At 44.6% G+C, this 26,878-nt stretch overlaps 3 protein-coding genes across 6 annotated transcripts in view; 2 read left to right on the forward strand and 1 right to left on the reverse strand.

Moving 5' to 3' along the window:
* The window catches only part of p3h2 (prolyl 3-hydroxylase 2), a 43,351-nt gene extending 31,359 nt beyond the window's left edge, over positions 1 to 11,992 (forward strand). Inside the window, exons 2-15 of one of the 2 annotated variants that reach the window (XM_085265223.1) lie at positions 822 to 974; positions 1,434 to 1,623; positions 3,423 to 3,554; positions 4,634 to 4,761; positions 6,941 to 7,030; positions 7,372 to 7,412; positions 7,756 to 7,847; positions 7,951 to 8,078; positions 8,167 to 8,262; positions 8,403 to 8,553; positions 9,551 to 9,668; positions 9,755 to 9,830; positions 10,356 to 10,496; positions 10,995 to 11,992. In XM_085265223.1, the coding sequence (XP_085121349.1) occupies positions 822 to 974; positions 1,434 to 1,623; positions 3,423 to 3,554; positions 4,634 to 4,761; positions 6,941 to 7,030; positions 7,372 to 7,412; positions 7,756 to 7,847; positions 7,951 to 8,078; positions 8,167 to 8,262; positions 8,403 to 8,553; positions 9,551 to 9,668; positions 9,755 to 9,830; positions 10,356 to 10,496; positions 10,995 to 11,087 (1,629 nt within the window). In that variant the 3' untranslated portion in view covers positions 11,088 to 11,992. The remainder of the gene's footprint in view (positions 1 to 821; positions 975 to 1,433; positions 1,624 to 3,422; positions 3,555 to 4,633; positions 4,762 to 6,940; positions 7,031 to 7,371; positions 7,413 to 7,755; positions 7,848 to 7,950; positions 8,079 to 8,166; positions 8,263 to 8,402; positions 8,554 to 9,550; positions 9,669 to 9,754; positions 9,831 to 10,355; positions 10,497 to 10,994) is intronic. The other variant, XM_085265224.1, reaches the window with a different exon arrangement.
* A 614-nt stretch (positions 11,993 to 12,606) lies between these two features.
* On the reverse strand, positions 12,607 to 17,665 carry ccdc181 (coiled-coil domain containing 181). Of its 3 annotated transcripts, none has more exons than XM_085265782.1 (6): positions 17,041 to 17,665; positions 15,542 to 15,657; positions 14,163 to 15,176; positions 13,932 to 14,078; positions 13,603 to 13,763; positions 12,607 to 13,299 (listed from the first exon to the last, which is right to left on the reverse strand). In XM_085265782.1, the coding sequence occupies exons 2-6, from the start codon at positions 15,644 to 15,646 to the stop codon at positions 13,128 to 13,130; spliced, it is 1,599 nt and encodes a 532-aa protein (XP_085121908.1). In that variant the 5' UTR covers positions 15,647 to 15,657; positions 17,041 to 17,665; the 3' UTR covers positions 12,607 to 13,127. The 3 variants fall into 3 exon arrangements, with proteins under 3 accessions (XP_085121908.1, XP_085121907.1, XP_085121909.1); XM_085265781.1 differs by having other exon boundaries at positions 13,911 to 14,078; positions 17,041 to 17,664; XM_085265783.1 differs by lacking the exon at positions 17,041 to 17,665 and adding an exon at positions 15,435 to 15,483 and having other exon boundaries at positions 13,911 to 14,078; positions 15,542 to 15,656.
* Positions 17,666 to 20,158: 2,493 nt separating this feature from the next.
* cpox (coproporphyrinogen oxidase) lies at positions 20,159 to 26,671 on the forward strand. The gene is made up of 7 exons (XM_085264165.1): positions 20,159 to 20,846; positions 20,957 to 21,100; positions 21,179 to 21,289; positions 21,394 to 21,535; positions 22,365 to 22,583; positions 25,885 to 25,989; positions 26,087 to 26,671. The coding sequence occupies exons 1-7, from the start codon at positions 20,285 to 20,287 to the stop codon at positions 26,169 to 26,171; spliced, it is 1,368 nt and encodes a 455-aa protein (XP_085120291.1). The 5' UTR covers positions 20,159 to 20,284; the 3' UTR covers positions 26,172 to 26,671.
* The last annotated feature ends 207 nt before the right edge of the window (positions 26,672 to 26,878 follow it).

The following is a 26,878-nucleotide window of genomic DNA, read 5'->3' on the forward strand; positions in this document are numbered from 1 at the left end:
TTACATCAAATCCTCAGCCCACCGAGAGCCAGCAGACCGGCAGCGAGTTTCCTCTCTTCTCCAATCTGGTACCGAGTTTCCTGTTGTTGGCTCAGCACTCGGTGGGCTCTGTGGCTGCTTCAGGATTCAGTGTGGTGTGTGTTCACAGATGCTCTTCTATATTCGTTGGTTGATTCCTTCCTATCAGCTTGATTGTTGTTTGGTCAGCAGCTTCTGAAATACTCTTATTAGCCTGTCGGGCAATAAAGTCTCTCTCTTTCCTATTTTGTGCTTGCTTTGAACTTCAGCAGGCGATGGAGAACTAGAGGTAAAAAGCATCAGTGATCACGCCCAAATGTTCGTCTCGTTGAATGTCTAAACCTCTCGTTGTTTGGCTTTATGGGCAGCAGTTGTTCAGGTGCAGCGTTGCTGCTTCAGCTCCTGCACATGCTGAGCGTGTGCTTGACCCCCCGTGTTGCTGCTTTATGGCAGACGAGCACCTTGGATGCATTTGAGTTTGAGTGAGGAAGAAACACTGTACAAATGATTATTTTATGAGTTCAAAAATCGATGCCAAACATTTTAGGAAAGTAATCTGTTTCTTCGGGCAGATGCTTCAGAAGAACGGCTGCAGATTCTTTCCAGGTATAGCACGTCAGCTTATGGATAACAGAGAGCTGTCCATCTGTTTAATGCTGCAAACATGAAGATAAATTTATTGTCTGAATTCTACTGTAGTTTGCTCCAAAAATGCCCGTCACAAACTTTAAGTTCTTAATTCTGCTGACACGACTATTTCAATAACCCCTTTTTCTTTCTGTCTATGCTCTTTTTATTTCCAGTTGCAGCGGCCCGACAAGGCTGCAGAGGCGGCTCACACCTACTTCCAGGCCAATCCAGAGCATGTGGAGATGGGCCGGGACCTGGAGCAGTACAAAAACCTGCAGGGCGTCGAGGAAACTCACTTTGTGGACCGAGAAGCCCGGCCTCACCAGGCAAGACACAAAACCTTAATCTGTCAGACATTTCAGTTTATTTGGGTTTCATGTCCTGATGCATCTTCATAAACCACGTGTACTGAATTTAATACAAAAAGCATTTCTGCCCGAGGTTTCACTTTTCCTACTTTGCTTCTTTCCAAAAGTTGGAAACCATGGGAAGCGGCGCTTCCTGTTTGAAGGGGCTTTGTGTTAATGGTGCTTGCAGTTTAATGACTGGAAACATCTCAGTGGCAGCTGTGGTGAAGCTACCTCTGAGTGTCTCACTGAGTGAAACTTGTGCTTCAGTTCAAAGTTTTAACTGTGGATGAGTCCCAAGTGTTTCTGCTGAAGCATGTGCTGCCCCGGCAGCGGCAGAACGTGACGTTCACCAGCTGTCATCATTATGGGAATCATATTGCTCTGCGACTATATGGCTGAAATCATTTTTGTCTTGGTTATCGCCTCCTGTCGCAGCGCTCCTTCACAGCGGCAGTGCAGTTGTACGATAAAGGCGACTACGAAGGAGCGACTGCTCTCTTTGAGGAGGCGTTGGTGGAATACTACAAGGCAGACGTGGACTGTCGGGCGCTGTGCCAAGGCCCGCAGAAGTTTGAGGGCCAAGATCACCTCCGATACCGCTACAGCCTCCATGAAGTCGTATCAGGTAAGAAATCAGGCGCTCTGTCGAGGAGGCGTCTGGGTTCCAGTCTGCCCTTTGACCTTTGCTTTGCTCTCCCGCTTTTCACTGCAGTAAGCAAACAAAAGAAAGCAGTTGAGATCCAGAACCGAGGTCACGTCTTCTCTCACGTGTCCCGCGCAAAGTCAAAAGCTATGGCACGTCTGTCTGCACCAGTCAGAGTCGAGTTTGAGCTGCATGTTTAAGAGTCCCAATAAATCCCAGTTTAGTTGAGTCTGTTCAGAATTATTAGCAGAGCTGTGCGGTTAGCTCTGGGAGGCAGTCGACATGCTTCATAACCATGTTTGGCAGAAACGGCCTGAACCCAGGCCAGCTCTCTCTCCCGTCACCTCATTCCACTGCTGCGATCGTTGTTCTTGGCGTCTTTGCTTAAAGGAGCATTAGTTACTACATGCCTGGGCTCATTAACTAAAATTGTAGTGACATCCATGCAATTATTGGATGTGTTTTGGTTTTTATTCATTCAGAATATGAACAACTTTATCTCCCTAATGGCGTCTCTCAGTTCAACTCCAAAGGTCACTGGCAGCCTGGCGTCCATCACACTGACAGCTGGCGAAAGGTTAACCGCATAGCTTCATCACAAAATATTGTTCAAACGTTTTTAATGAGCTGGATAAATAACAGGCATTTATCTCATGCTTCACATACTGCTGTCAGTTTGTGTTGTTTCTGTAGACCTTAATGATCTTGTTGAACCAGATCACAGTTATAATTTTAGTATTATTATATTACACTGTGACTGGGCAGGGTGTTATTATCATTATTATTATTGTAAGAGTTTTTGAGTTTGAGCAGTAGCTGCAGGTTAGTCGTATCCAGGATGCATAAACGCTGAGAGGCTTTGTTTTACTTACAGTTGGAGGCTCATTTTCCACAGCGCTGCCACGGCACAGGCTGCGATCGTCATAATGCGCAACATGACTCGCATATACGGGAGTTTTAAAGGATTACTTTCTCCTTCACTGACCCAGAAAGTCAAATCCCTTTGCATGATTCAGATCCGACCTTTGCTCCTGCGAGAGAGTAAGGAAAGCGCTGCTGCAGCTGCTCAGACATCGCCTCAGTATACTTGCACATAAACGATGAGCACACGTCCTCATAAAGCACGCTCATCGAGCTCTGCTGGCTCTCCTCTCAGGGATCAACATGAGGAAATCATGTGCTGAGCCTTGTTTTTGAATTTCCATTAATGTTTCATTCTACAAAGATCTGCCAAGACTGGAAACTGCGAGAACCTTTTTCATTTATTCATCAACGTTTTTATCCAGTTATTTTCCAAATTTGGACTCGGAAAGTTCTCAGATGTTCTGTGTTTTAGATTAGACTTTACTGGGACTCGTCAGTGTTTTGATGAAGTATCTGCCCTGAGATGAGCTCGGGCTCTTTTCCATTAGACCAGCTGAAAGTCGGCCTTTAATGTGCGTAAATCCCAGATCTGGTCTCATACCATCTGTATGAGTTGCAGTAACTATAACATGAAGTTTGTTATGTGTGTATGTTGGAGTGCATTTATGGCGTGTCTGTGCACTTTGAACACAGGACATCCTGTAACAGGATCCCTCCTGCGGCTTCTTTCAGGCCTATTGTCAAACATCTTTTCAGTTTCTGGAACTATGAACATATAAAGCAACAACATGAGAGTTCGTTCTCTGCACGACCCCGTGGTTACCTGCCTGGAAGAGTCACGTCCTCGTCTCACAGCAGAAGGAATTTATGCTAAACTCAAATCAAAGACCAGCTCTGAGATCTTTCGTTGTTTGCAGATCACTTCACTCAGGTGCTGCACTGCGAGCACGAGTGTGTCAGAGACCTCGCCACTCGACCCGGCCGCCTCTCACCTATGGAGAACTACCTGCCTCTGCACTACGATTACCTTCAGTTTGCCTACTTCAAAGGTAGGTTGTTCTTTAGTGTAAAAAATGGTGACTGCACAATACTTTCAGACACTGTCTGTGTGAAGCTCAGTCTGACTGCACAATTATGAAGATGGATCCACCCATGAGTCCAACGCCCACACAAACACAGACATGTGTGTACACGAAGGCCCCACGACCACAAAGAGCTGCAGACGAGTGGATCGGCACGCCGGTCGAGTCTCACCTTGTATCACGAGCATCAACGGCGTGGCTGAACCTGATGCTGGTGCTCTGTGGTGCGCGCGAGTGTGAAAACATCTAAACGAGGGAGTGAAGAGTTCAGCACAGAAGTGTTGGCACGGCAACAACGCGTAGACGGGAAAAGATGGCGCTGAGGAGTTGTGACATCACTGATTATCGTGATGACCTGTAAACATGTGGCTCCAATAAGGAATCGTGGATCAGTGGGTCTGAGTGTGGGTGTGATAATAATGGGAATGACTCAAAAATCAGACTTAAAAAGTTTGAACTTTTGTCCGACATTGTTTTCTTGATAAAAAGTTCATGCGCGGAGCGCTCGCGCTAACATCCTGTTAAAGGTTGGAAGTTTAAGGCAGGTGCTTGTTGCCTGCGAGGCAGGAACGTCGCTGCCTGTGACCTCCTGCTGTTTCACTCCTCAGCACCAGCAGGACTCATACCGTTGCAGCTTTTTCCTAAACACGTCAGTGGCATTTTCTCAAAGCTCCACACTCTGACGCCTGGGAGGAGATAATAAACTGCAGCAGAGGTAGGAGAGCTTTGGTTAACCTTCAGCCTCTCGTCAGGAGTGCGTTTGTGCTCGCAGACGTCTCAGGAAGCGCTCGGTGACGGGCTCCTTCTGTTGTAGCAACCTGAGCCTGTGTGTGCGCCGTCTCCACTACGTCAACCTTTGGCTTTGTTTGTAATGAGAGTTTTGGAACGTCAGCTGTGACACATGGGTCTCATATACTCACATACTCCAGTCCTTTCACAAAACACTCGGTACACACTTTGCACATGTGTGACATGCATGATACAGTCTACTCCTGTGGAAACTCCAAGATAAAACTCCTTCATTTGCTTTGTGTGTCTCTCTGCAGCGGGCAGGCTGGAGGAGGCGCTGCAGTGCGCCCTCACCTACCTTTTGTTCCACGAGGGAGAGGAGTTCATGAAGGAAAACGCCGATTACTACAGAGAGGAGCTGGGACATGATGCTGAGCCACGAGAGGTAAGGAGCTGATGTGTTTGGACGTGAAGACACCAGATGAATTTAGTGAATGGGCCTCTAAATTAAACTTCATAAGAAGAGCAACGTGTCGAGTGTGTTTAGTGTCTGTGCCCGGCTACGTTACTGCTCGAATATGCAGGATGTTGCATGAGAGAGCTGCGATCATTTGTTTTGGCCTCTGTTTGTTTGAGTTCGTATGTAAAGATGGAAGTTTTACCGATGAAAGTAAAAATGCAAATAAAACACCAACAAGTCATTTGAGAAGATTTCACTGAAGCGACTGGAAGGCAGGTGGCGTGGACACAAAGTTCGAGTCTCAGTGACCTCTGACCTCAAGGTCAGAGGTGATGTTTCCTGAAAATCTTGTGAATGCGATAACTGGGGAACAAGGTGACGTAGGATTTTGAAATTCATCCCATATGTGCATCACTAGGAGGCTGAGGGGTAGCACTGATCGCCGCCGGTACTTCTTAATTATCTGCAGACGTGATTCTGCTTGTTCTTTTCCCTCTTTTCAAAGACTCAAAGCTGGACGGTGTAATCAGGTTAATCGAGGCGCTCCGGGCTTTATGCGGTTTCTTTTAAGTTATGAGAACAAACTCTTTCAAACACCTTTCTGCGCTGAGAGGAATGAGGCTGAGGTAACTGGCAAGTGCGTCAAAGAAACAGTAAAGATTAAATAAAGGCTAAAGATTCCACTTGAGATGGATGTGCAGTAATGTAACAGGAGTGTTGGCGTGAGACGTCCGGGACTGGAGAGGAAAAGTGTGGATTTAAGGAAACCCGAGGAGACGAGAGGCAGCGGCCCTCCTGCTGTATGTCTTGGATGAAGCAGCTACTTGCCACTTGGCAGCTGCTGCCTCTTCAAGTTTGCTTTTCACTCGTGTACGTTTTCCATCCAGCTGGCAGCACTCGGCACATTTCACTCTATCGACATGCAATGTTTACGGCAACATAGTTTCCCCTGCCATCTTTTTTATTGTTATTCTGAGTAACTAAAGGCTAAATGTCTGCAAGCTAGTGAAAATGAAATCTGCAGAGGCTGACTACTGCTCATCAGCTACTTGTGCGCTGAGCGTTTGTTCTTCCTAAACTCTGATCAGCTGCTTTAAGAGGGAAACGCTGCCTCAGTCCAGCTCCAAGTAAACAGCTTTTCTCCTAAAGCCTGTTATTCATTAGAGACACTGAGTGTGTGTGTGTGTGTGTGTGTGTGTGTGTGTGTGTGTGTGTGTGTGTGCTGTCAAAGAAACAGTAAAGATTAAATAAAGGCTAAAGATTCCACTTGAGATGGATGTGCAGTAATGTAACAGGAGTGTGTGTGTGTGTGTGTGTGTGTGTGTGTGTGTGTGTGTGTGTGTGTGTGTGTGTGTGTGTGTATTGTCTTTCCATCCCCATCCGTTTACAGAAGAGTCACTGGGCCGCAGACTCTCTTCTTCTGCGTCCTCTCCCTCTTTTGGGGAGAGTTCGTTTACAGAGTCCGGGGTCCCGTGCCACGTCCGACCGCCTCCCCGCTGATGAGTCTGGCTTCTTAGGCACTCGGGAGGAGGAAAAAATCACAGAAGTGTGTGAGACACTGTGGGAGCTTTAGATCTTATACAATCCACCTCAATGCAGAGCAGCTCTCTGTGTTACTGCAATATTATTCTTTTTTTACCCTGAGGAGGGAAAGTTTCCCTCTGAGAAAATGAGCACATCACAACCATTAGCCCTGGCACTGAAGCGCAGAGAGCCAAAGGAAACACGGTCTCATTCTCATTTCCTTCATACGGACAAGAGGAATACCCTGTGACTTTTAGAGCTTGGAGAAATTATGGACAGACCTCTGAGTTATCTAGGACTCGTATTAAAATATGAATAATTTTGTCTGAAGGTGTTTTATGCACGAGAGATCAAAATAAAACCATTATTTATAACATAGAAATAAATCAAATGTTTAAAGTGAGACATGTTTACTGTTTGCTGCCATCTGATGCCGTTGTTGTGTCTCTGCAGTCGAGGGTTGGAAAAGTAAGTGGAACTAAAACAGAAACAATTTGCAACTAATTAGTTTGGTTGTTATCAGGTGAGTCGACAGCAGGGTTTTAACCTCAGAGAGGTGGAGTTTGTCAGAGAGCAGAAAAACAATGCAGATGACATTTTCCTTTACTCTGTTCACCATAAATCCTTTTTTGTTCAACAGAAAGCTGCATGGTACCTGAGGAGGCACAAACAGGAACTAAAGCTCCTTCTGATTGGCAGCAAAATCATGGGTGCAGAATTCACAGAAGGGGTAAGTTATGCTATTAAACCCTGGAGCAGCCTTTGAGCGCTTAATAACAAACCGACGTTCTTTAATTTTGTTTTCCCCCAAAAATGAAGGAGATTTAGTTTGTAATTTAACGAGCAGTTGTTGGTAAGTGAGTCCGTATGTTTGTGATGCAGAGCAGATCTCCTGCAGAGTGTGTAGCAGCCTTAATGCGCCCCTGCTGCTGCTGGCTCATTCAAAGCAGGGGTAACAGGTGTCTGGCATGGCTGCTGCACGTCTATCTGCTCAGCTAACAGCGCCACCTGCTGGCCATGCCGCCACACGTAACAATACATGCACATTTACAGTTTCTCTTTTTCTTTCAGAACTACTGGAGGAGCACAGGTGGAAGAGATGACTCAAACAGGTGAAACACTGTAAACAACGTGATGTGTATTCATCCTTTTGTTTATATTATATTTGTCTGGTAATGAAAAGACTGCCTTCAGTTCACAAATCCAAAGTTTCTAGATTAAAGGCATGTGCTGGTTCGCCCTCGCCACGCTCGCTCAGCTTTATAGACGGACGTTTTTAAATCTGTGTGTCAAACCTTCAAAGGGCACGCTGGTTTGTTCCAGCTCCAGGCAGGTGGAGATGTCTACGAAGCTAAACACAGTTCCAGTATTTGTGTTGTGAGCTTTAAATTCAGAAAATGTTCGTACTGCTGTTCCTGAGTGGGTATCTTCACACCAGGTTCTCTCCACATTCAGCGTTCCCTCAGGCACCGATGGCTGGATGGAGTATGTTCCCATCTCGCATAAGAAAAATGTCACCGTCACGTCTCCGCAGAGTCTCAAGGAAGGTAAAGTTTGGTGCTAACACAGCAGAATGAGGAGCTAAAAGGATGAAGACCACCACTGGCTGAGATAACAGTCTGCATTCTTCCCATGCTGTGATCTGGGCAGGGGGCCCCTTGTTGTACGAGGGCGTGCAGCTGGTGCAGAACTCGGCGGCTTTGAACGGGACCCAGCGGGTGCTGCTGGATCATGTTTTATCTGAGGAAGAGTGTGCAGAGCTCAGACAGCTGGCACATGTAAGGACAGTTTTACAGATCGTGCATTTGTTTCTGTCTCAGTGTGTGAAACTGTATTTAAAGTGGTTTTTGTATTCTTGTCCTAAAGACTGTCACGATGGCAGGAGACGGTTACAAAGGCAGGATGTCCCCTCACACTCCCAATGAGAAGTTCGAAGGAGCCAGTGTGCTTAAAACCCTGCAGGTAAACACTGGTCACTAAACAAACAAGTCTCTAATTTCCAGTCTGGTTATGAATGTTAGGACAAGCTTCATAAACTGTAAACAGGACTGTTAGGTTACCTTCACTCTGATGGCGTTTACAATTTCCCTCTCTCCTCCCAGCACGGCTTTGAGGGCAGAGTGCCAATGAGAAGTGCTCGCCTCTTCTACGAAACCAGCGAGCGGGCGAGACGAATCATCGAGTCGTATTTCGTGCTAAACTCCACGTTGCACTTCTCCTACACACACCTGGTGTGCCGGACAGCCATCAAAGGTCTTCAGCTGATGCCAAAACCAGTGTTTAGTAAAGGAAATAAAATGCTGCCTTTCACACCAATGATTTCAAATCCGGTCGTTAAGTGATGACGTGACGAATCCTACTTCCGGGCCTAAAGTAGTCTGCGTTTAATATGGCTTTTGTGTTGTTAACATGTTTAATGTTTTGTATTTTCTTCTATTTGATCTCAAAAAGCTCCTAAAACAGTCAGTGATCACTGTTGACCTCCCTCGGCTTTTATTACCACTAATCATTTATTTAAGCTCAGTTTTTAAAACCTTAGGATGTAGCTACAGCCCAGCCCATGCAGCAGTATATGAATGACTAACCTCGTATTGTGGATGGATTATCTCAGTTGTTCTCCTGGCTGAAGTTTGGTCCTTTTACAGCATCCTGCCATGCGATTACATTTGTTCCTGACCACCGAGAACACTCACGGTAACTTTTATCGAGTGGAAAAAAAGTTAGCTTGTTTATATTATGCTAACATAGCTGTGTCGCTAGCGGTCACGTAGCACATCATTATATAGCAGCTAGCCCAACTTCAGTAACCCTACAAACGTCACTGCTGTTTAGTTTTCTGTCTTCATTTATGTTGGAAGTGATAACAGAGCTGTACGTTTTAATTTGTTTCCAAAACCCCGCAGTCAGGACATGCTATATTGTATTTAGATAGAAGCTAGCGAGCTAACTTCCTGCTAACTTCTAACTCCGTTAAATGTCATAAATTCCGTTTTCATGGATGCCTGGATGTTAAACTCAATTGTTACACCTGGTAGAGCAGAACGCTGATCATTTTATTAAAGATGAAAGACTTTAGACAGTTTTTCAACTCTCAGTAATGCCACAGTGATCGTTTGATATATGGACCTGCAGCGGAGTTTAGGCCCAGACACGGCTAGTGACGTCAGACTTTACGACCGGATATCCAGGAAGATGGATGGTTGTTGCGTTTACCGTCACATGAAAAGCAGAGTTGTCATTTTTCCCTTAGGTCAGCAAGATCACAGGAATGACCTGAGCCATCCCATCCATGCTGACAACTGCTTGTTGGACCCTGATGCCAATGAGTGCTGGAAGGAACCTCCAGCTTACACATACAGAGACTACAGGTACGAGGTTTATCCAGACTAAAGTGTTTGTGAGGTTTGTTTTATACTGTGAGACGTTCCTGTTTCAATGTCCTTCTTTGTTTCAGTGCACTGTTATATCTAAATGCCGACTTTGAAGGAGGGGAGTTCATATTTACAGAAATGGATGCCAAAACCGTCACGGTGAGAAGTTTGCCCAGCAAAGATGATTTCATAGCTTTTATTTGTTTTGCTTCCAAACACGTTTACTTGTAAGTTCGTGTTAAATGTTCTTGAGCAGTAGTTCTTCAGGCTGCTTTATCACTAGTTTTCAGAGGAATGTTTTTTTGTTTAAGCCATTTAACACATTAATCATTCAAAGACAACCTGGCAAGGAACTCATTTTAAATTGAAACCAGCCAAAGGACACATTGTTGCCCTTTTTTTTTCAGCTGAGTCTAAAATGCTAACATAGTCTGACAAGCATGAGTATTTTTGCACCAACAAGGTGTTTCACAGAGTTGATGGCTGGAAAGCTGGAATATCCCAGCATGGTGTGCAGGATCTGGACCGTTGGAAACCCAAAAACTCATGAACATAATATTTACTTTAAAATCCTAATAATGTGTGAAGTTGATGATTTTTAAGTGTCACTGTTTATCTTCAGCTTTGTGCTCACATCACAAGATCATCGTAGCCTCACATCTGTCCTTCTGTCGTCCCCTTCAGGCATCAGTGAAACCAAAGTGTGGCAGAATGGTAGGTTTCTCATCAGGAGGGGAAAATCCACACGGCGTGAAGGCCGTTACGAGTGGACAGAGGTGTGCTGTGGCTCTCTGGTTCACCCTGAACCCACTCTACAGAGAACTGGTAAAACGTAGCTTCTTTGTCTACATCTGCTGGTGGAGTGTCTAGTTACCGTCTTTGCAGAATAAACTGAGAGAAGTAACTGGTTACACTGTAACAGTGTCACATTGTTACTCAGTTGGTAGAATAAAAACTACCTTAGTTTCTAATGGAGGACGCTGTCAGAGGATTCAGTGCTGGACACTTTGTTTCGTGCACTTTGTTGTCGTTCTATCAAGAAAAGGTTCAGGTGTTCTGTCGGTATGTCAGGACCTCTTAAGAGGCAGGAGTCATGTGCCAGTGATCACTGTGTACTTAATTACATGCTGCTGTATTAAAGTCTCAACAGTAGAACAACTTATTATGAAAAGTAATCCTGTGTGATACTGGTTATACGGGTAGAAATCACTGGGACCGTTTGGAAAGGAAGAATGTTTTAACCAAAAATGTACAAACACAAAAAAATCTCACCGAATTTGTGCTGTTTAATAAATGTGTTGGACAAACTGTTTCCTGCTACAGGAGCGACTGCAGGCGGACGAGGTGGTCCAGGCCCTGGACACGCAGCATGTGTTCGGTCAAGGTCTCAACATCAACCCCAAAGATGAGTTGTAGAAACGTCAGAATGGCGCCACCTTCTTTAGTCAAACACTTGTATATGTTATTTATTGAATGACCTCTGGATCAGAACATTTCTATTTTTCTACTGTTTTGGAAGTGCAAGGTCAATGTCGTTTTGTGTTATTTTGATTTTTCCTCCTGCTTCTCGTTCAACCTTGAGTTTACATTTTGGTTCTTGGGCGTTCGATCCAATCACAGCCTCCGTGTGTTTGGAGCGACACGATGTCGTCAGCTTGTATCTGTAATCTCACTCAACTGTGAAGTTTCACTGCTTTGGTCAACAGACTTAAACACCAACATTTTCACTGTATGTTCATATATTAACTTGTGTCTTCACAAATGGTACAGGCAAGTATGATATTAAGCACATTATCCCTTTTTATTAGTTTGTATTTCTATGACTGTAATATATTTTTAAATATGCGGTGCACTGTTGTTTTCTCAGTCTAAAATGAGACTCATCTGAATAATTTGTGTCTTGTTGAATATTTAAGTGAAACGGGAAACATCTTTAGTCAGTTTAGTTCATTAGTTGTAATAAATCACTGCACAACACTGCCTAAGATGCTCACTGACACGAGGACAGAGTGTGTTTGGTTTTTCATTGTGTTTGTCTTGTAATGACAGCTGCTGGCTACATTTAATATAAGAAACTTTTTTTCATAAAAGATGCCAATTATTCCTGTTTCAAGGAATACGTGTTGAATAACGGTCTTTTATTACTTTGTGTGGTTGGTCCAGAACGGTCGAGTCGTGCACTGGAGATCAGGTGGAGAAGAAAAATAAATAAGAGTAACTTGGCTTTTCTACGTGGGTTCAAAATGTTTTACTGTTTAATTCTGAAATGCTGAAGAACACATGTATGTGTACATGCCTATAAAGTAAAAATATTTCACGTGTTTTGTGTCCCTATTGTTTTGTGTGTAATTACGTATAGCAACTAACAATACTATTTATCAGAAAACGTATTTATGTAACCAAACTCTCAGAGAAAAGACAGACGATAGGAAAAAGGTCATTTTTATTCAGGATTACATCGCAGCACTTTGTCAGGAGCTCCGCCCATACTCACAACTTGTGCAAGCATTTACTCAAACCATGCCACACCTGTATTTCCTGTTATTCAGTTATTTACAGAGGAGAGGTCACTGTGGTACTTTTACAAATGTACTCGAGCTCAAAAATGACGAACAAGAAACTCCACCAGGGCCCTGCTACAGAAACCAGGGTCAGTAAACTCTGAGCTTGTGCTTCCCGCTGATCAGAACTGATCATGATTCACCATAGCAGGGAATCCACCCATCCATCCATCCATCTACCCACCCATCTACCCATCCATCCATCCAAACAGCCATCCACCCACCCACCAATCCATTCATCCACCCATCCCCCCACCCACCCATCCGTCCACCCACTCATCCATCCAGCCACCCACCCATCTACCCATCCATCCATCTTCCCAGCCATCCACCCACCCATCCATCCCTCCACCCACCCACCCACCCATCCACCCATCCATCCATCCACCTACCCATCCAGTGGACTGAGTCATATTTATCGTAAAAAAGAAAAGAGGTGGACAGAAAAGTGTCACTGAGATATTTAGCAGACAGCTGCCTTACTGACCACAGAGTCAGCATGTTACAAACATGTAGCCAACAGATTTTGAGTTGTTAATAAATCTACAGTGTGTGCTGATCACATCCATGATCCAAGGCTGGTTGATTCTGAAAGCACTCGTGTTAAATGCACCACTAAACTAAACCTGGGGTTTCATGTGCATGTTAATGCATTCTGCTACACACTTTGATATTAACCCTATCAATGAGGAAATGAAACAGTGTGTCGGGGGGAGTCAGAGTTTCAGTTAACCCTCTTTCTGGAACAAATAACCTGGATTTCGCTCATCTCGTGTTTAACAAACTTGGGAGTTTATACCTGCTTTCTGTAACGAGCCCGAGTCCTTAGTTTGAGTTTGTGGGGACCCTGATTAGAGGTAACGTGGCTTTGGTCGGCGTGCCGGGTTGGTTCGGCTCAGAAGCGGTAGGCCAGCTGTTCAGTGACTCTGAACGGTTTGCTTTCACTGGCGGTGCACATCAAGTCCCTCATGCGCCGCGCACGCCGCTCCTCTAACACCAGCCTGCGGGAGTGCTCTCGGGCCGCCTGCTGCTCCGCTCGCTTCTCCGTCCGCTTTCGCTTCAGCCACCTGAGGGAGGAAAAAGGTATCTGTCAGTCAGCTGATACTTCCAGCACGCTTTCAGAATATTTGCCCTTTGTAGCCAGATGAGGGCTGCATCATTAGCCTGCTTTTTATTATTAATATTGTCTAAATGTAACTTTACTCCTGACAGGATATAAATCAACGAACCAAAATTCAACCTGTAAATCTTTAACTTCACCTTAGAGCAGAAACAAGCGGTGACAGACGTGATTGTCTCTACTCTTACGTGTGCCAGGAAGTCATCATATGAAACTTTCTGCAGGTTACGAAGTTTAAAAGCAGACGTACAGTTTGAAAGCCTCGTCGCACTCCTCACGGCTGTGTAACAGGTACCCACTGTCCTCCTCCAGCCTCTTGAACTCCACCAGCTGCCTCTCCTTGTGCTGCTGCTCCTGCTTCCTCTGAAGCCATGACCTGAAGGCCTCCTCCGGGTCCGGGTTGGAGTCTCTCTAACGGGGGACGCAGAAGCAGCGTATTACCATCGTCAGTCGGGTCACTTTTACCGGACACTTTCTTTGTATTGCATCAAAGTTTAAGACACGGAAAGTGTTGGGGGGAAAAGTGGTCCTCGTGTAGCGACTGTGTTATGAGCTTACTGTGCCCCCGTGTGGCCATACTTGACAATTCATTCTCTCGATTTCCTGGGCTCTGTGGATCCTTCTCTCCTCCTGAAGCTGCTCTTTCTTCCTCATCAGCCAGGCTTTGAAGGCCAGCTCGTTCTCCTGCCTCTTCAGCTCTTCTTCCTCACGCCTCCTCTGTTCTGCCTGAGAAACATAATAACTGTGAAGAAATGTAGCAACCATAGCCAGACCTTTTTTTGAAATGACCTAATTCGCTGCATTTCCTACCTCTCTGGCCAGCCTCTGCTTCCTCTCCTGGATCTTCTGCAGCTGCTCTTTCTGCTGTGGGGTCAGGGTGTACGTGGCCTGGCTGGGTGTCTCCGTGGCAGACTGCACCCGCCTCTTGCTGCTTTTCCTCTGACTGCCTCTCTGACTCTGGCTGGCTGAGCTAGGCCTGCTCTTTGGTTGTGCTGGAGGTCTGGGGGCCCGAAGGTGATCTATTGCCTGTGGAAACAAGGAGGAGGCAGCCCGAAGGCGAGGAGAAGAGGAGGAACTGTGGATCTTAACAGAGTTTACATTTTGCTCCTGAACACGAGGCGAGGAGCGTGAACTGTCACTGAAGTTGTTCGCTAAAGGAGGGAAAAGGGCTTGACTCTCCACCTCTTTCAGGCTGACCAGGTCAAACTTCCCGTCCTTCTCCACAAGGACTCTGCCCTCCTTCATCCCCTGGCCTCCCTCGCTGCTCTCCCCAGCCCTGCCAGAACCTCCTTCAGAACTCCTGCTTTCATTGCGAGGTGAAATCTTTAGCTCGGACAGCTTTCCCGACACTTCAGTATCTGCCGGTGCATCCTCAGCTCTTTCCTTGCTCCCATTTTTCCCCTTTACTTCATCGCTGCTGCCATCTCTCTCAAACTGCAGCGGAGGCACCACCAGGTCCACCAATGTCTCTTTAAAATGCAACCGCCTCCGTCGTGTCATATCTGGCACTTCCTGATCCTGCAGCTCCCGGTTAGCCTGCTGGATCTTCTCGAGGATGTACTTCTTCTCCTCGTCTGTTTGGTCATCCATCCCTGGAGGAGGTGGGGCTGTAGGTGATGACTTACTGGGACTGTCCCTGTCTGAGTCATACTCCAATGGTTCCATGGGAGATGGCCACCTCTCTTCATCTTCTTCCAGTTGCTCTGTTTTGTTGTCTCGCTTTGTTTCCTTGTAGTTATTCTCCTTTCCTTTCATTCCCTGTCGTTTCTCACCCTCCTCCAGTTCTTTGTCAATGTCTGCCTCTATGTCCTCATAGTCAGAGCCCTGTGGGGGATAAGACAGACGTACTTTGCATGCATTAATTAAGTCTGCATATAAATGAAGGTGCAACATCAATACTGAGCAACAGATAACAGGTATGTTTTATTTTGCTCATCAATATTACATCCAGCAGTGGAACAGTGAAAGTATGCCGCTGCATTTCAGCAGCATAGGTTTCACATCCAAACTCGGTGTGCCAGGTCTGGTAACTCAACACTGCTCGCTGTCACACTTTCACAGAGCAGGCTCAGGTATACACACCTCATTCAGCCTGCAGCAAGTAGAGCAGCATTCAGATATATACTGCATGCTAAAAAGGAAAGAAAGATTAGAAAGACGAGATGCAGGAGATGTAATGTCAGACCTACCTGGTCCCCGCTCCGGCCTTCCTCACTGATCAGCCAGTCCAGATCTTTCTCAAAGTCGTCCTCGTACTCCTCCTGAGTCTTTGTGCAAACTGTTTCGCTCATCATCTACCACCGAACTGAAAGAGGGGACGGAAGGATGTGACGTAATGCTTATAAAAGTTTTTCTCCCTGCACACACTCACACTGTAGCACCCAAAGAAAGTGAAGTCAAGCCTGAGACAGCACAGTGACGATGCGATCATGGCTGTAGACCGTGGAGATCACCTGTGCAGCCCAACCACACCTCAGGTTTAAAATCACTGATGATTATTTTCTGCTCACTGTTTTCTGTGAGAGGGTGACTTGGCTTCAAGAGAAAAGTAGCTGTTTTATATTATTCACTGAAGTCTAATAAGTACAGATCACAGTGCAGAAAACACCCTGCAGGATACATCTGGGATTACACGGTGAGCATCTTTCCTGTAGAGTAAAACGTGCATTGTTCTCAAACTTGAGGATTAAATTTCCCTTGATTTAAATCTTAGTATCTGACCTGCTGTTTATGATGCTGCATTTGTGTGGATTGTGTTGTTATATTGTTTTTATCTGCTGGTTGTGTTCTCGGGTTTCTCTTGTAGTGTTTAATCACAGAGAGGCTGCCACCAACAGGTTGGATGATTTCTTGACTGGTGCTTAATACATGAGACAAAAAGTGCATAATCATAGTCTTCCTCATTAAATACATTATTTGTGGTGATCACACAGAAACCTGAATAAATCCAGTGTCCCTCTATAATATGTGCTGTTTATTTTATGCCGAAATATAACAGTAAAGGTCAGAAAACAAAGGAGGTACATATCAGCACAGATAACCTTATTTACCCAAGTGTAGGAACATGACATCCAGCCAATGATGGCTGATGTCCAACGACCTGGGCACCACTAACAGCTCGTTAACATTAAGTATAAAGAATAATGCAAAGATCAGCACATAGAGGCAGACCGGCGTTATTCACAGTGGGCCTGTGCTTTAAGAAAACTAACAACAGACAATCCAAAAAATATATATTTCTGTGTTGCAGCGTTTGTGAGCACCTGTATTTGCCATGTTATGGTAAAAACTCCATCACAGCCACTTTTAAGTGGGTTCATTTATATGTTAGGTATAAATCTGTAGCAGGGCTTTGTGCCCATCTCATGTATTAGATCAAAGTTGAATAGCTGTCAAAATCTACAATTCTTTTTGGCTTTAATACCTATATAATATCCCTCACTTGCTAACATCTATAGATTTATACGCGCTTTTGATTCAGTGCATGTGTGTTTGGGTCACAGCCGCTTCCACCAGGCAGCTTAAAACACAGAAACAGAGTCGAGTCGTCTTTAGCTTTTACTTTATTTGTTTCAATCGCTTTATAGCGTATAGAGGGCAGGCTGAGAGCAGACTGGACCCAGTCGGATTACATCGATCGGTTTTAAAGCAGCAGTGTAAAATGTGACAACAGTGATGTTAAACTCACCAGCAGCAGCTCTTCCTGTTTCAGTAAAACAACAAATCGACCGTCTAACTGGCCTGCGTAGTCCCCGCCGGCCTGTGGAGCAACACCTGTGCACATAATCTGCTTCAAGCCTCTCCACGGCCCCTAAAAGGTTTAATAGACACGTCGTCATAGAGACCAGCAACACGCTTTACACATGCGCATGCGCACGCCACCTGCTAAACGCATTCACAAAAAAGAAAATCTCCATGAACACAGCGTAAACATGAGGGAAAAGCCAGGGGGTGTTAAAAGACCGTAAATATTGAATAAAGTAAAGTTATTAAATGAGTTATCTGTTCCTCCAGGCTGAGGTCGATTAAATTTAAAGCACTATAGATAAACTGGGTCCTTTTGTGCGAGTCTTTCCATTATTGCACATTTTTATGACTAAACAAAACTAAAGCGCACATTTGAGCCCGGATAGGCTGCACTTAGAAGATTGCCTCTTTATCTACGGTGAGAATAAAAAAACAAACCAATTCCAAAAATGTCAGGACGACGTGTAAAATGTAAACAAAACCAGAATACGAAGAGTTTAAACACTGATATGTTTTCTGTGTTATGTTCTGAATAAAACTTGGGTTTGTGAGATTCGCGAGTCTTTGCATTACGTTTTTATTTGCATTTTATACGTCGTGACATTTTTTTTTTATTTAAGTTTGGGTTTTATTAAAGAATAAAAAAGGCAGGCAAGTAAAACAAAATCAGGCAACAGATGAAAGATTAAAAAGTGTCAAGAGGGCAGAGAAAAGAGAAAATTTACAAGGAAGTCATTTATCTCCAACCACCTCTCTGATAAGAAGTATGTGTACAACCAACCAGTGTAAATGGTTAGCACAGGTTAAAGTAAGTAACTCTAGACTTTCACCCCAAAGTAGTTTAAAAAACTTGGAAGTTATACTTTTGCATGCTCTCATTTGTTTATAACAAGCCTTGTGATTAAAGGGTGAACCTTTGCAAAGATGTTTCTCAAAAATGAAACAACTGAAAGGAGCCTTCAGCAGGAAGTGTTGTGGCAGCAATGCTGCAGATGCTGGTGAATGATTCAGGACTTTATAAAAACGAACACATTATATGATGTGTTTACTTTTCAAAAGTAAATTTCGTATTTCTTTATGTATGAGTCAATAAAAAAACACTCGTGGATGATTAGAATCAGCAACAGTGCACACTACGTGGGTACAAGTTTCTGCCTCTTTGCAGCAAGAGAGCTCGATTTTATCAAGCTAGCAACTGGATATATATACTTAATAATAATGTCACAGTATTAAGCATTAGTAAGGTATTAGTAAGTGTTTAATTCATCATTTATACATCATTACCCAGTATGTCATTTATAAATACAGATATGTTTATCTCTCTGTTACTGTTACACCCTGAATGACTATATTTTAATCATAATCGTCGTCATCACCGTATTCCCACTTTGAATATGTATTTTATTTTATTTATTACCTTCCTTTATCTTCCCCATGCCTCTGCCTTGTCTCCACCCTTCCCCTAACATTTTTCCATCTACCCCAGCCTTCATCCATCCCATCTCTTTACCTCTTATCTGTCCACCTCCTCATAACCCCTGTTTTTTCTTTATTGCCCCCACCCTCTTTATTACCTTTCTACCTTTCCTGTGTCACTGTCAGACCCTTTCTTTTCCCGTTTACTCCCAACTGCCTCTTCTTTAAGTGCGGAGAAACACTGAAGCTCCACAGAACTGACCACCTCCAACAGTGCAGCTCAGTGTGTCAAAACCCTGAACACAAACTTTACACTAATCCGAAACTCTTTCGTTGTTACAGATAATGATAAAAATGTATAAGAAGGGAAGCCATAGAGCCTGGGGATTTTACATCCAGAAATGTTGTGTAAAACCAGACACGTTATAATTAAAAAATACTGAAGAAGAAGATATGATAGGGAGTCTGTACGCACAATGCCAGGACGATCAAACCAGTTTAGATGGATGAAAAAAATTTAATCATTACTTGTTATACTTTTTTCTTTTTCTTGATAAGAAAAGCGGGGATCCAGAGCAGAGATTTGTAATAGTTTTAAATCAGTTTGATCTTATGTTTGTAGGAGCAGTGAAACTTCTGTCAGTGTGAAAATGTTTAACAACACATTTATTCCTGCATTTATCCTAATATAAGAAAAAGAAGTGCTATTTGAACAATATGTCTTTTTTGCACACGATAAACAAATGATGCTATCAGCATGGCTCTCTGGGCTTAAATTGTAAGAAATTACTCAATTACAGAAAGTTCTGGTAGCTCATTGGCCAGGTGGTGCTGTAATTATTAAACACAAAGTTTTTGCTAATTTTCAGAAGCATCCACTTTTAAAATAAAGAAATAATTATAAATATATATAAATATTTCTATAGTAGATGGTCCAAAAAATGTTTTTTCCCCATCTTTTTCTTAATTACTTTGGTGTAGTTTGAATGGCCATGGTGGTGTTTGTCAGTAGAAAAAGCTGTTAAACTTATGAAAGTACAGTTAGAAGTCCAAACTGCCTCCCATCACATTTTCCAAAGACACCCAGTGGGCCATACTGGAGTTTGTGGTGGGCCTATTCTGGCCCTTGGGCCCTATGTTTGACACCCCAAGCTAGGGAATCAGCTTGTTTTATATTTCGACTCACTGATAAAGAGTAATGCCTGATTTACACTTCTGCTGCAATTCTAAGTCATAACTTATGAAGTAAGCACAAACTCCTTTTAACGCTCCCCGATAAACTTCCATGTAACCGGATGTGCACCTCCCAGGATATGTAACATGTAGCCCGCAATGACCTGAAAGCTGTAGGAGGTTGCAGCGTTAGGGTTAAATGGGGTTTCCGGTTACGTCGTCGAAGTTAAGACGAAGATTTCCCGCAGAAGTCTATAAAATCAATCAATGTTATGAACAATCGTATGAGAAACAGAGGTCCTTAAATGCCTCCCCAAACAGAGAAGTCTTTGAAGTCTTTGAATGCAACGTTTGTGTGGCGCACTGAACTCTGGGTCTTGGAGTTTTGTGTAGGCATGCATCATTCTGAGCCCCGCACCGCGATAATGGAGAACGACATTTCCCATGTTGCGTTTATCTCCTTTGACAAACCACGCCCCTTCATCTAAGACATGCCTGATATCACGTAGGTGAAACTTCTGACACAGTTTTAAGTTGGTGGTGAGAACACAGTGACAGGCCGGACACACGGACAGAGAATCGTGTCTTGTCCACAGATGGCCACCATCGTCTTTTACTCGGTGAACAAAACGGCTCACAGCGCCGCGAGACGATGTTTAACTTCTCCGTTAAAGAGGCTCGCTAGTGCCGGAGAGTCCGTTTCGCGGCTAGCCTCCACTCACAGTCGGTCAGTGCCTTTGCTTCCGGGAACGAGATGGTTTTCGAGGGGTACCGGCGTGAGGTTCATGTCCCATGGGACCGCAGGCAGGTCCGGGAATACCAGGAGGGGAGCCCTGGCGCTCAGCGGAGCCGCAGCAGTAACAGCGGCGGCGGCCGTAGCGGGGTTTCTAGCTAACACTGACCACTTCCAGCGCGCAGAGATGGCAACGAGGGTCCCCCGAGCCGCAAAGGAGACGGGGGAAGAAGCGGACATTCTTCAGAGGTGCCGGGGCTTCATGTCTCCGCCGGTGACTGACATTAGTGTGCTGCAGGGGAACAAGGACGAGATGCGTACGAAGATGGAGATGCTGATCATGGAGACTCAGGCCGACTTCTGCAAAGCCCTGGAGAAAGTGGACGGTGGGACGTTCAGGGTTGACCGGTGGAAGAGGAAGGAAGGTGAGGCGCTTCTGCCTGACATAAAATATCCACGTACAGCGTAACAGAGTGTAACATGATTATATTTGCTTAAAGAAGAACCAAAAGTAAACAGACTGTGTCTGTGTCAGGTGGTGGAGGCATCAGCTGTGTGATGCAGGACGGAAAGGTGTTTGAGAAGGCGGGTGTTAATGTGTCGGTGGTGTTTGGGAACCTGACAGAGGAGGCGGCGAAGCAGATGAGGAGCAGAGGAAAGGTCCTCAAAGGGAAAGATGGTGAGTTTTGACTACTGCGATTTGTGTTCTTGAACACAGCGGTTTAAACTTTAATATTGGTATCTTTATTTTTCCCAGGTAAACTGCCATTTGTTGCCATGGGAGTAAGCTCCGTTATTCACCCCAAAAACCCCCATATTCCCACTGTGCACTTCAACTACAGATACTTTGAGATTGAGGAGGAAGATGGTAAGCATTAGGCCTTCATCACATCAGCAGTTGGCTCTCAGTGTCAGTGACACAGCTGAGTGTGGAGTGAATGATAACCCTTGTTTCCTTCTTCCTTGTTCTAGGCACTAAGCAGTGGTGGTTCGGTGGAGGCACAGACCTGACCCCGGTGTATATAGATAAGGAGGATGCCTTTCATTTCCACAAAACCCTGAAGGAGGCCTGTGACAAGCACCACCCACAGCACTACCCCGACTTTAAGAAATGGTACGGTTTGGTTAGCCCCACGCTCGTCCCCTGCACTTGCACGTGCGTCCTTCAGCACGTACGCTGTGTGTGGATTTGCACTGGGTGTATCCCCACTGTGGAGTTATGATAAGAGGAAGTCTTTGCCTAAAATCTGCAGTTGCAGAAAAACCGTTGAAGCAAGACGTTAGTCAGGGATTGACTTCAGTGGGAAATGATGGGTGTGGTTTATCTGATGTTTGCTGTATGAGGTAAAGTTTTACATTTAAGGAATAATGTGATGTTTTCATAAATATGCCTTTCCTGTTACAGAGACGATTGGCACCCCTCTCATCCACTAAATGTAGCACAGTTTACTGTCTCTACAGACATGCTTTCAGTCGACTTGCTGTTAATTCATTTAGAGCCCATTTGGAGCTTTGATACCTATACTGACGTTTGATGATTTAAAAGTCTGATATATTGGCCGATATTTTTCTTTTTCTCTCAGGAAAAATGGAACATAAACACAATTCATATTTATTTTTAATCCTCACTAAGATATTACTGCTGTTTTGTTGAATCTGCTGAGTTGGTGTGTTTGTGGTGGTCCAAGCAACAGAGAAGTTGCAGAGCTCCCTCTGGTGGACAAACTGGAACATCACTGCTCATGACGTGGTTGAGAGGACATTTTCTCTTTTTTTTAAACGTTTTATTTTACTTTCTAAATTTTCATTACTCGGTCATTATAAATACTGATATCAACATACAGGCAAATCTGTCTTTCAGACTTCATTTGTCGTATGTCATATATTTGGATATTTATTTGGCCCTGCTTCTGTCTCAGTATATGTTACTGCATGTTGCCCAGGTGTGACAGGTACTTCTACGTCCGCCACAGAGGAGAGACCCGCGGTATAGGAGGAATCTTCTTTGACGACCTGGACTCCCCGAATCAGGAGGAAGTGTTCAGCTTCGTCAAGAGCTGCGCCCGCACGGTGGTGCCCTGCTATCTGCCCATCGTGTACAAACATCTCAATGACTCTTTTTCTGATGAGGAGAAGGACTGGCAGCAGGTTCGACGAGGCCGGTGAGTAGCACCAAACGGTAAATAAGAGAGAACCCATCTGATCAGTTTGATTTTCAGATCTTTGTGGAAGTCTACAAACAAGACTTCTGAGGTCTTCAACAAAGAGCTGTTCATGCTCGTCTTGGATTTTGCACAAATAATAAAATTCACACATCAACACAGTGACCTTAAACACACAAGTCTTTGTATCATAGAGGAGTCGAAGAAGACTAAAGGGACCGTTTTGAAGTCAGAGTGAGCGTCCTGACACGCAGAAATGTTGCAGAAGAACCTGCAGTGAGCACGTCATGCAAGGAAACGCAGACGTCCCAGAGGTGATGCTGTGCTTTGCAGAGGAAGAAGCTACAGGTCGGATCGACACAAAGCTTTAGTTACAGTTACTGCTGCAGGAGGGATCCACACTAGACACCGAAACAAAGCTTCACTTATTTTTGCACCTTTGCTCATTTTCTACAACAAGTAAAACATCAAAGTTTGATATTATTTTTATTCAGATTTTCCTTTAAGAATATTTGAGCTCAAATAAACACAAAATTATAAAGGGTTCACAGACCAGCTGATCCAAGTCAGCCCGTCCTGTTTTTCAGGCCACACACTTGCAGTGACTGCCAGTCTCAGGTTTAGTCTTCCTTCACTTGTGTGATTGAGCTACTTAATGACTGCAGTGTGGTCTGAAGCTGGAGTGGATCCTGGCAGGGAGTCGCTAACAACACAGAGACTGACTTAAAGGGCGAGTTTGAGAGGGAAGTACATAGCAAGCTGGAAACCAGTAGAGTGATTAGACTGTTCAGATTAGCTCAGTGTGGTATGTGTTGGCACATACAGAAAGCACCTCACAAAACTTGTGACATGACGTAATTCAGCTCATAACTTTCGCACGTCGGGGCAGTATGCGTCACGTGACAGAGCGGCTGTGGCGTGCGAGGCCTGTCGGCAGTCTGGTTCAGCATTTGCTGCCTCGCTACCAACCCGGCATTTCATCTCCGAGGAAGTTATCCCAGAGAAGTAAAGCAAAGGGGCGGATCTAGCAAAGTTTAGCCAGGGGGGCCGATAGGGCATGAACAGGGAAAAGGGGGCACAAAGACATACTTTTCTTTCTTATTCTCATTTAAAATGTCGAGCTTTTAATAAAAAAATTATCTGAATCTTACACCCAAAGTTTTAATCTGATGTATAGAAGTCCATTACTGTATATACACTCAACAAAAATATAAACGCAACACCTTTGTTACTGCTCCCATTCCCCATGGGATGGACGTAGAGACCTAAAATTCATTCCAGATACACAATATAAACATCCCTCCCAAACAGTGGTCACAAATCAGTCCAAATGTGTGGTAGTGGGCACATCTGCTATATTGAGATAATCCATCCCACCTCACAGGTGTGCCACATCAGGATGCTGATCTGACATCATGAGTAGTGCACAGGTGTACCTCAGACTGCCCACAACAAAAGGCCACCCTGGAATGTGCAGTTTTGTCTCACAGCAAATGCCACAGATGCCACAAGCAATGAGGGAGCGTGCAATTGGCATGCTGACAGCAGGAATGTCAACCAGATCTGTCGCCCGTGCATTGAATGTTCATTTCTCAACCATAAGCCGTCTCCACAGGCGTTTCAGAGAATATGGCAGCACATCCAACCGGCCTCACAACCGCAGACCTCGTGTAACCACACCAGCCCAGGACCTCCACATCCAGCAGGTTCACCTCCAAGATCGTCTGAGACCAGCCACCCAGACAGCTGCTGGAACAATTGGTTTGCACAACCAAACAATTTCTGCACAAACTGTCAGAAACCGTCTCAGGGACGCTCAACTGCATGCCCGTCGTCCTCATCGGGGTCTTGACCTGACTCCAGCTCGTCGCCGTAACAGACTTGTGTGGGCAAATGCTCACATTCGATGGCGTCTGGCACGTTGGAGAGGTGTGCGCTTCACGGATGAATCATGGTTCACATTGTTCAGGGCAGATGGCAGCTGAGAATGTCCCAGTTCTTGCATGGCCAGCATACTCACCGGACATGTCACCCATTGAGCATGTTCGGGATGTGCTTGACCGGCGTATACGACAGCGTGTACCAGTTCCCACGAATATCCAACAACCTCACACAGCCATTGAAGTGGAGTGGACCAACATTCCACAGGCCACAATTGACAATCTGATAGACTCCATGCGACGATGTGTTGCACTGCATGAGGTAAATGGTGGTCACACCAGATACTGACCGGTTCTGGGTCCCCAGACCCCCAATAGCGCAAAAAACTGCACATTCCAGGGTGGCCTTTTGTTGTGGGCAGTCTGAGGTACACCTGTGCACTACTCATGATGTCAGATCAGCATCCTGATGTGGCACACCTGTGAGGTGGGATGGATTATCTCAATATAGCAGATGTGCCCACTACCACACATTTGGACTGATTTGTGACCACTGTTTGGGAGGGATGGTTATATTGTGTATCTGGAATGAATTTTAGGTCTCTACGTCCATCCCATGGGGAATGGGAGCAGTAACAAAGGTGTTGCGTTTATATTTTTGTTGAGTGTAGTAACTGTTAAGTCTAATATACCCTAGTAAGCTATAGTACTTTTTCCTTTGGGAAGGTACCATCTGTGCAGTCTGCAAATCTGTTGAAGGAAGATGTTGAATCTGTTTAATATTTCTTGAAAAATAATTGATTTCTGTGAATTTTCTTTTACACACATGAAATGAAAGTTGATTACGTCGATTAAGCATCACGAAGCGGAGGGTGGGGGTGGTTCCCTAGTTATTTATTTTTTGTGGGGCGTTTTCAACCCTATTAGTTAGGTTGCTTAATATTTCTGCTAAGTACTCTTTAAAATACCAGAATAGGGAGGATGGAGCAGGTTTACGTTTATTAGATTGATCAGTGTTGCTGAACTATGAAATAGTTTTTACACACAGGTTCAACAGAACAGCTTTAGTGTTTGTTTTTTTAAACTTGAGTATGAACTTGTATAAAATGCAGCAAGATATTAATAAAACAGTCGTACTGATTAAAACACTATCGGATTCATATCGGTATCGGCAGATATCCAAATTTATGATATCGGTATCGGACATTAAAAAGTGGTATCGTGCCATCTCTACCACAAACCTGTCACAGTAACAAAGAAAACAAAATGAATAAATACGCATTACAATATTATTCCTGTGAAAGTAAACCCAGAGCATGGGCTGCCTTGGTTTGTTCTTATGTGTTTTCATACAGCACCTGATCACCTTAAACAATGAACAGGAAGTTTTGAGCCTACAGTGAGGATGTGTTGCTCTGCAGGTATGTGGAGTTTAACCTGGTGTACGACAGGGGAGTGAAGTTTGGCCTGGCCACGCCCGGCTCAAGAATCGAGAGCATCCTCATGTCCCTCCCACTCACCGCAAGGTAAGCTGCTGCCTCTTCAAAGCACTGTTTGCACCTCGCTTGTGTCAACAGCAGGCTGTCCGCGTCGCGTGGTAACAGAATCACTCGTCATCCTCAGGTGGGAGTACATGCACGAGCCTGCCAAAGGCACCCGGGAGGCTGAGATGCTGGATGCGTTACGAAACCCCAAAGACTGGGTGTGACCGGAGCGCCCCCGGGTTTGGACGTCAGTATGGACAAAAACATCTATTTTATAAAGCTGGCTGATCGACCAGCTGGGCAACATTTAACCCTGCTTTTATAATATGGAGCTGCGCTGTAGGTGTCTGAAGAGCTTTTTCATTTTGTCAAACGAGCCGTGGTAAAACGGACCCTGAATAATGTCAAACTCAGTTCATGAGCTTGGTGCCATTGCTTACTGCAAGACCAAATAATGTGACTTAATGGGCGACCTCCTTTTCAGGTCAGCTGCACTTCCGTTGTGCTCCTTTAAACGTGTGTGTTTTGTTCTATGACCAGCTAAATGTGGCTCGCTCTGCTCAAAGCTGTTAAAGCCGTCCTCTGCTCGCTTTCAACAAACACCTGAAAAGGACAAACTGAGCCACTGTGTCAGCTCTGCCATCTAATGTTAATAGAAGCTGGTTTCAATGTCCACAATGACTGTTTCTGCCACAAAATGAATAAATGGATATTTGCCACTCTCTGCTGAGGCCCATTCACTTTGTGCTGGTCTTTGATTTGTGGTTAATGAATCACTTTATGGTTTGTTTGAACAGCAGTAAACAATCTCTGACCCACAGAGGACGAATGTGAGTCACAGGCCAGGTGGAAACAATCTGTCTTTTTCTAGTTTCTTCTGTTCCTTTAAAATAAAGTGAAGCTCACACTGGATACATCTGTATCCTTGGTA

This window comes from Mchenga conophoros, linkage group LG23 (genome assembly GCF_057382185.1).
Source record: "Mchenga conophoros isolate Kocher_MC1m ecotype Shallow Benthic linkage group LG23, M_conophoros_male_GT1.1, whole genome shotgun sequence".
Lineage (NCBI taxonomy): Eukaryota > Metazoa > Chordata > Actinopteri > Cichliformes > Cichlidae > Mchenga > Mchenga conophoros.

Bases quoted from the DNA above. Each gene is read 5' to 3' on its own strand.
- ccdc181 (XM_085265781.1), bottom strand. From the start codon at position 15,646: ATGATGAGCGAAACAGTTTGCACAAAGACTCAGGAGGAGTACGAGGAC. The intron at 14,079-14,162 runs GTAGGAAATGCA...TATGTTTCTCAG, and splicing joins AGCAGAGGCTGGCCAGAGAG to GCAGAACAGAGGAGGCGTGA. The intron at 13,300-13,602 runs GTACGTCTGCTT...TTCCTCCCTCAG, and splicing joins TGCGACGAGGCTTTCAAACT to GTGGCTGAAGCGAAAGCGGA.
- cpox (XM_085264165.1), top strand. From the start codon at position 20,285: ATGGCCACCATCGTCTTTTACTCGGTGAACAAAACGGCTCACAGCGCC. The intron at 20,847-20,956 runs GTGAGGCGCTTC...TGTCTGTGTCAG, and splicing joins CCGGTGGAAGAGGAAGGAAG to GTGGTGGAGGCATCAGCTGT. The intron at 22,584-25,884 runs GTGAGTAGCACC...GTTGCTCTGCAG, and splicing joins CAGCAGGTTCGACGAGGCCG to GTATGTGGAGTTTAACCTGG.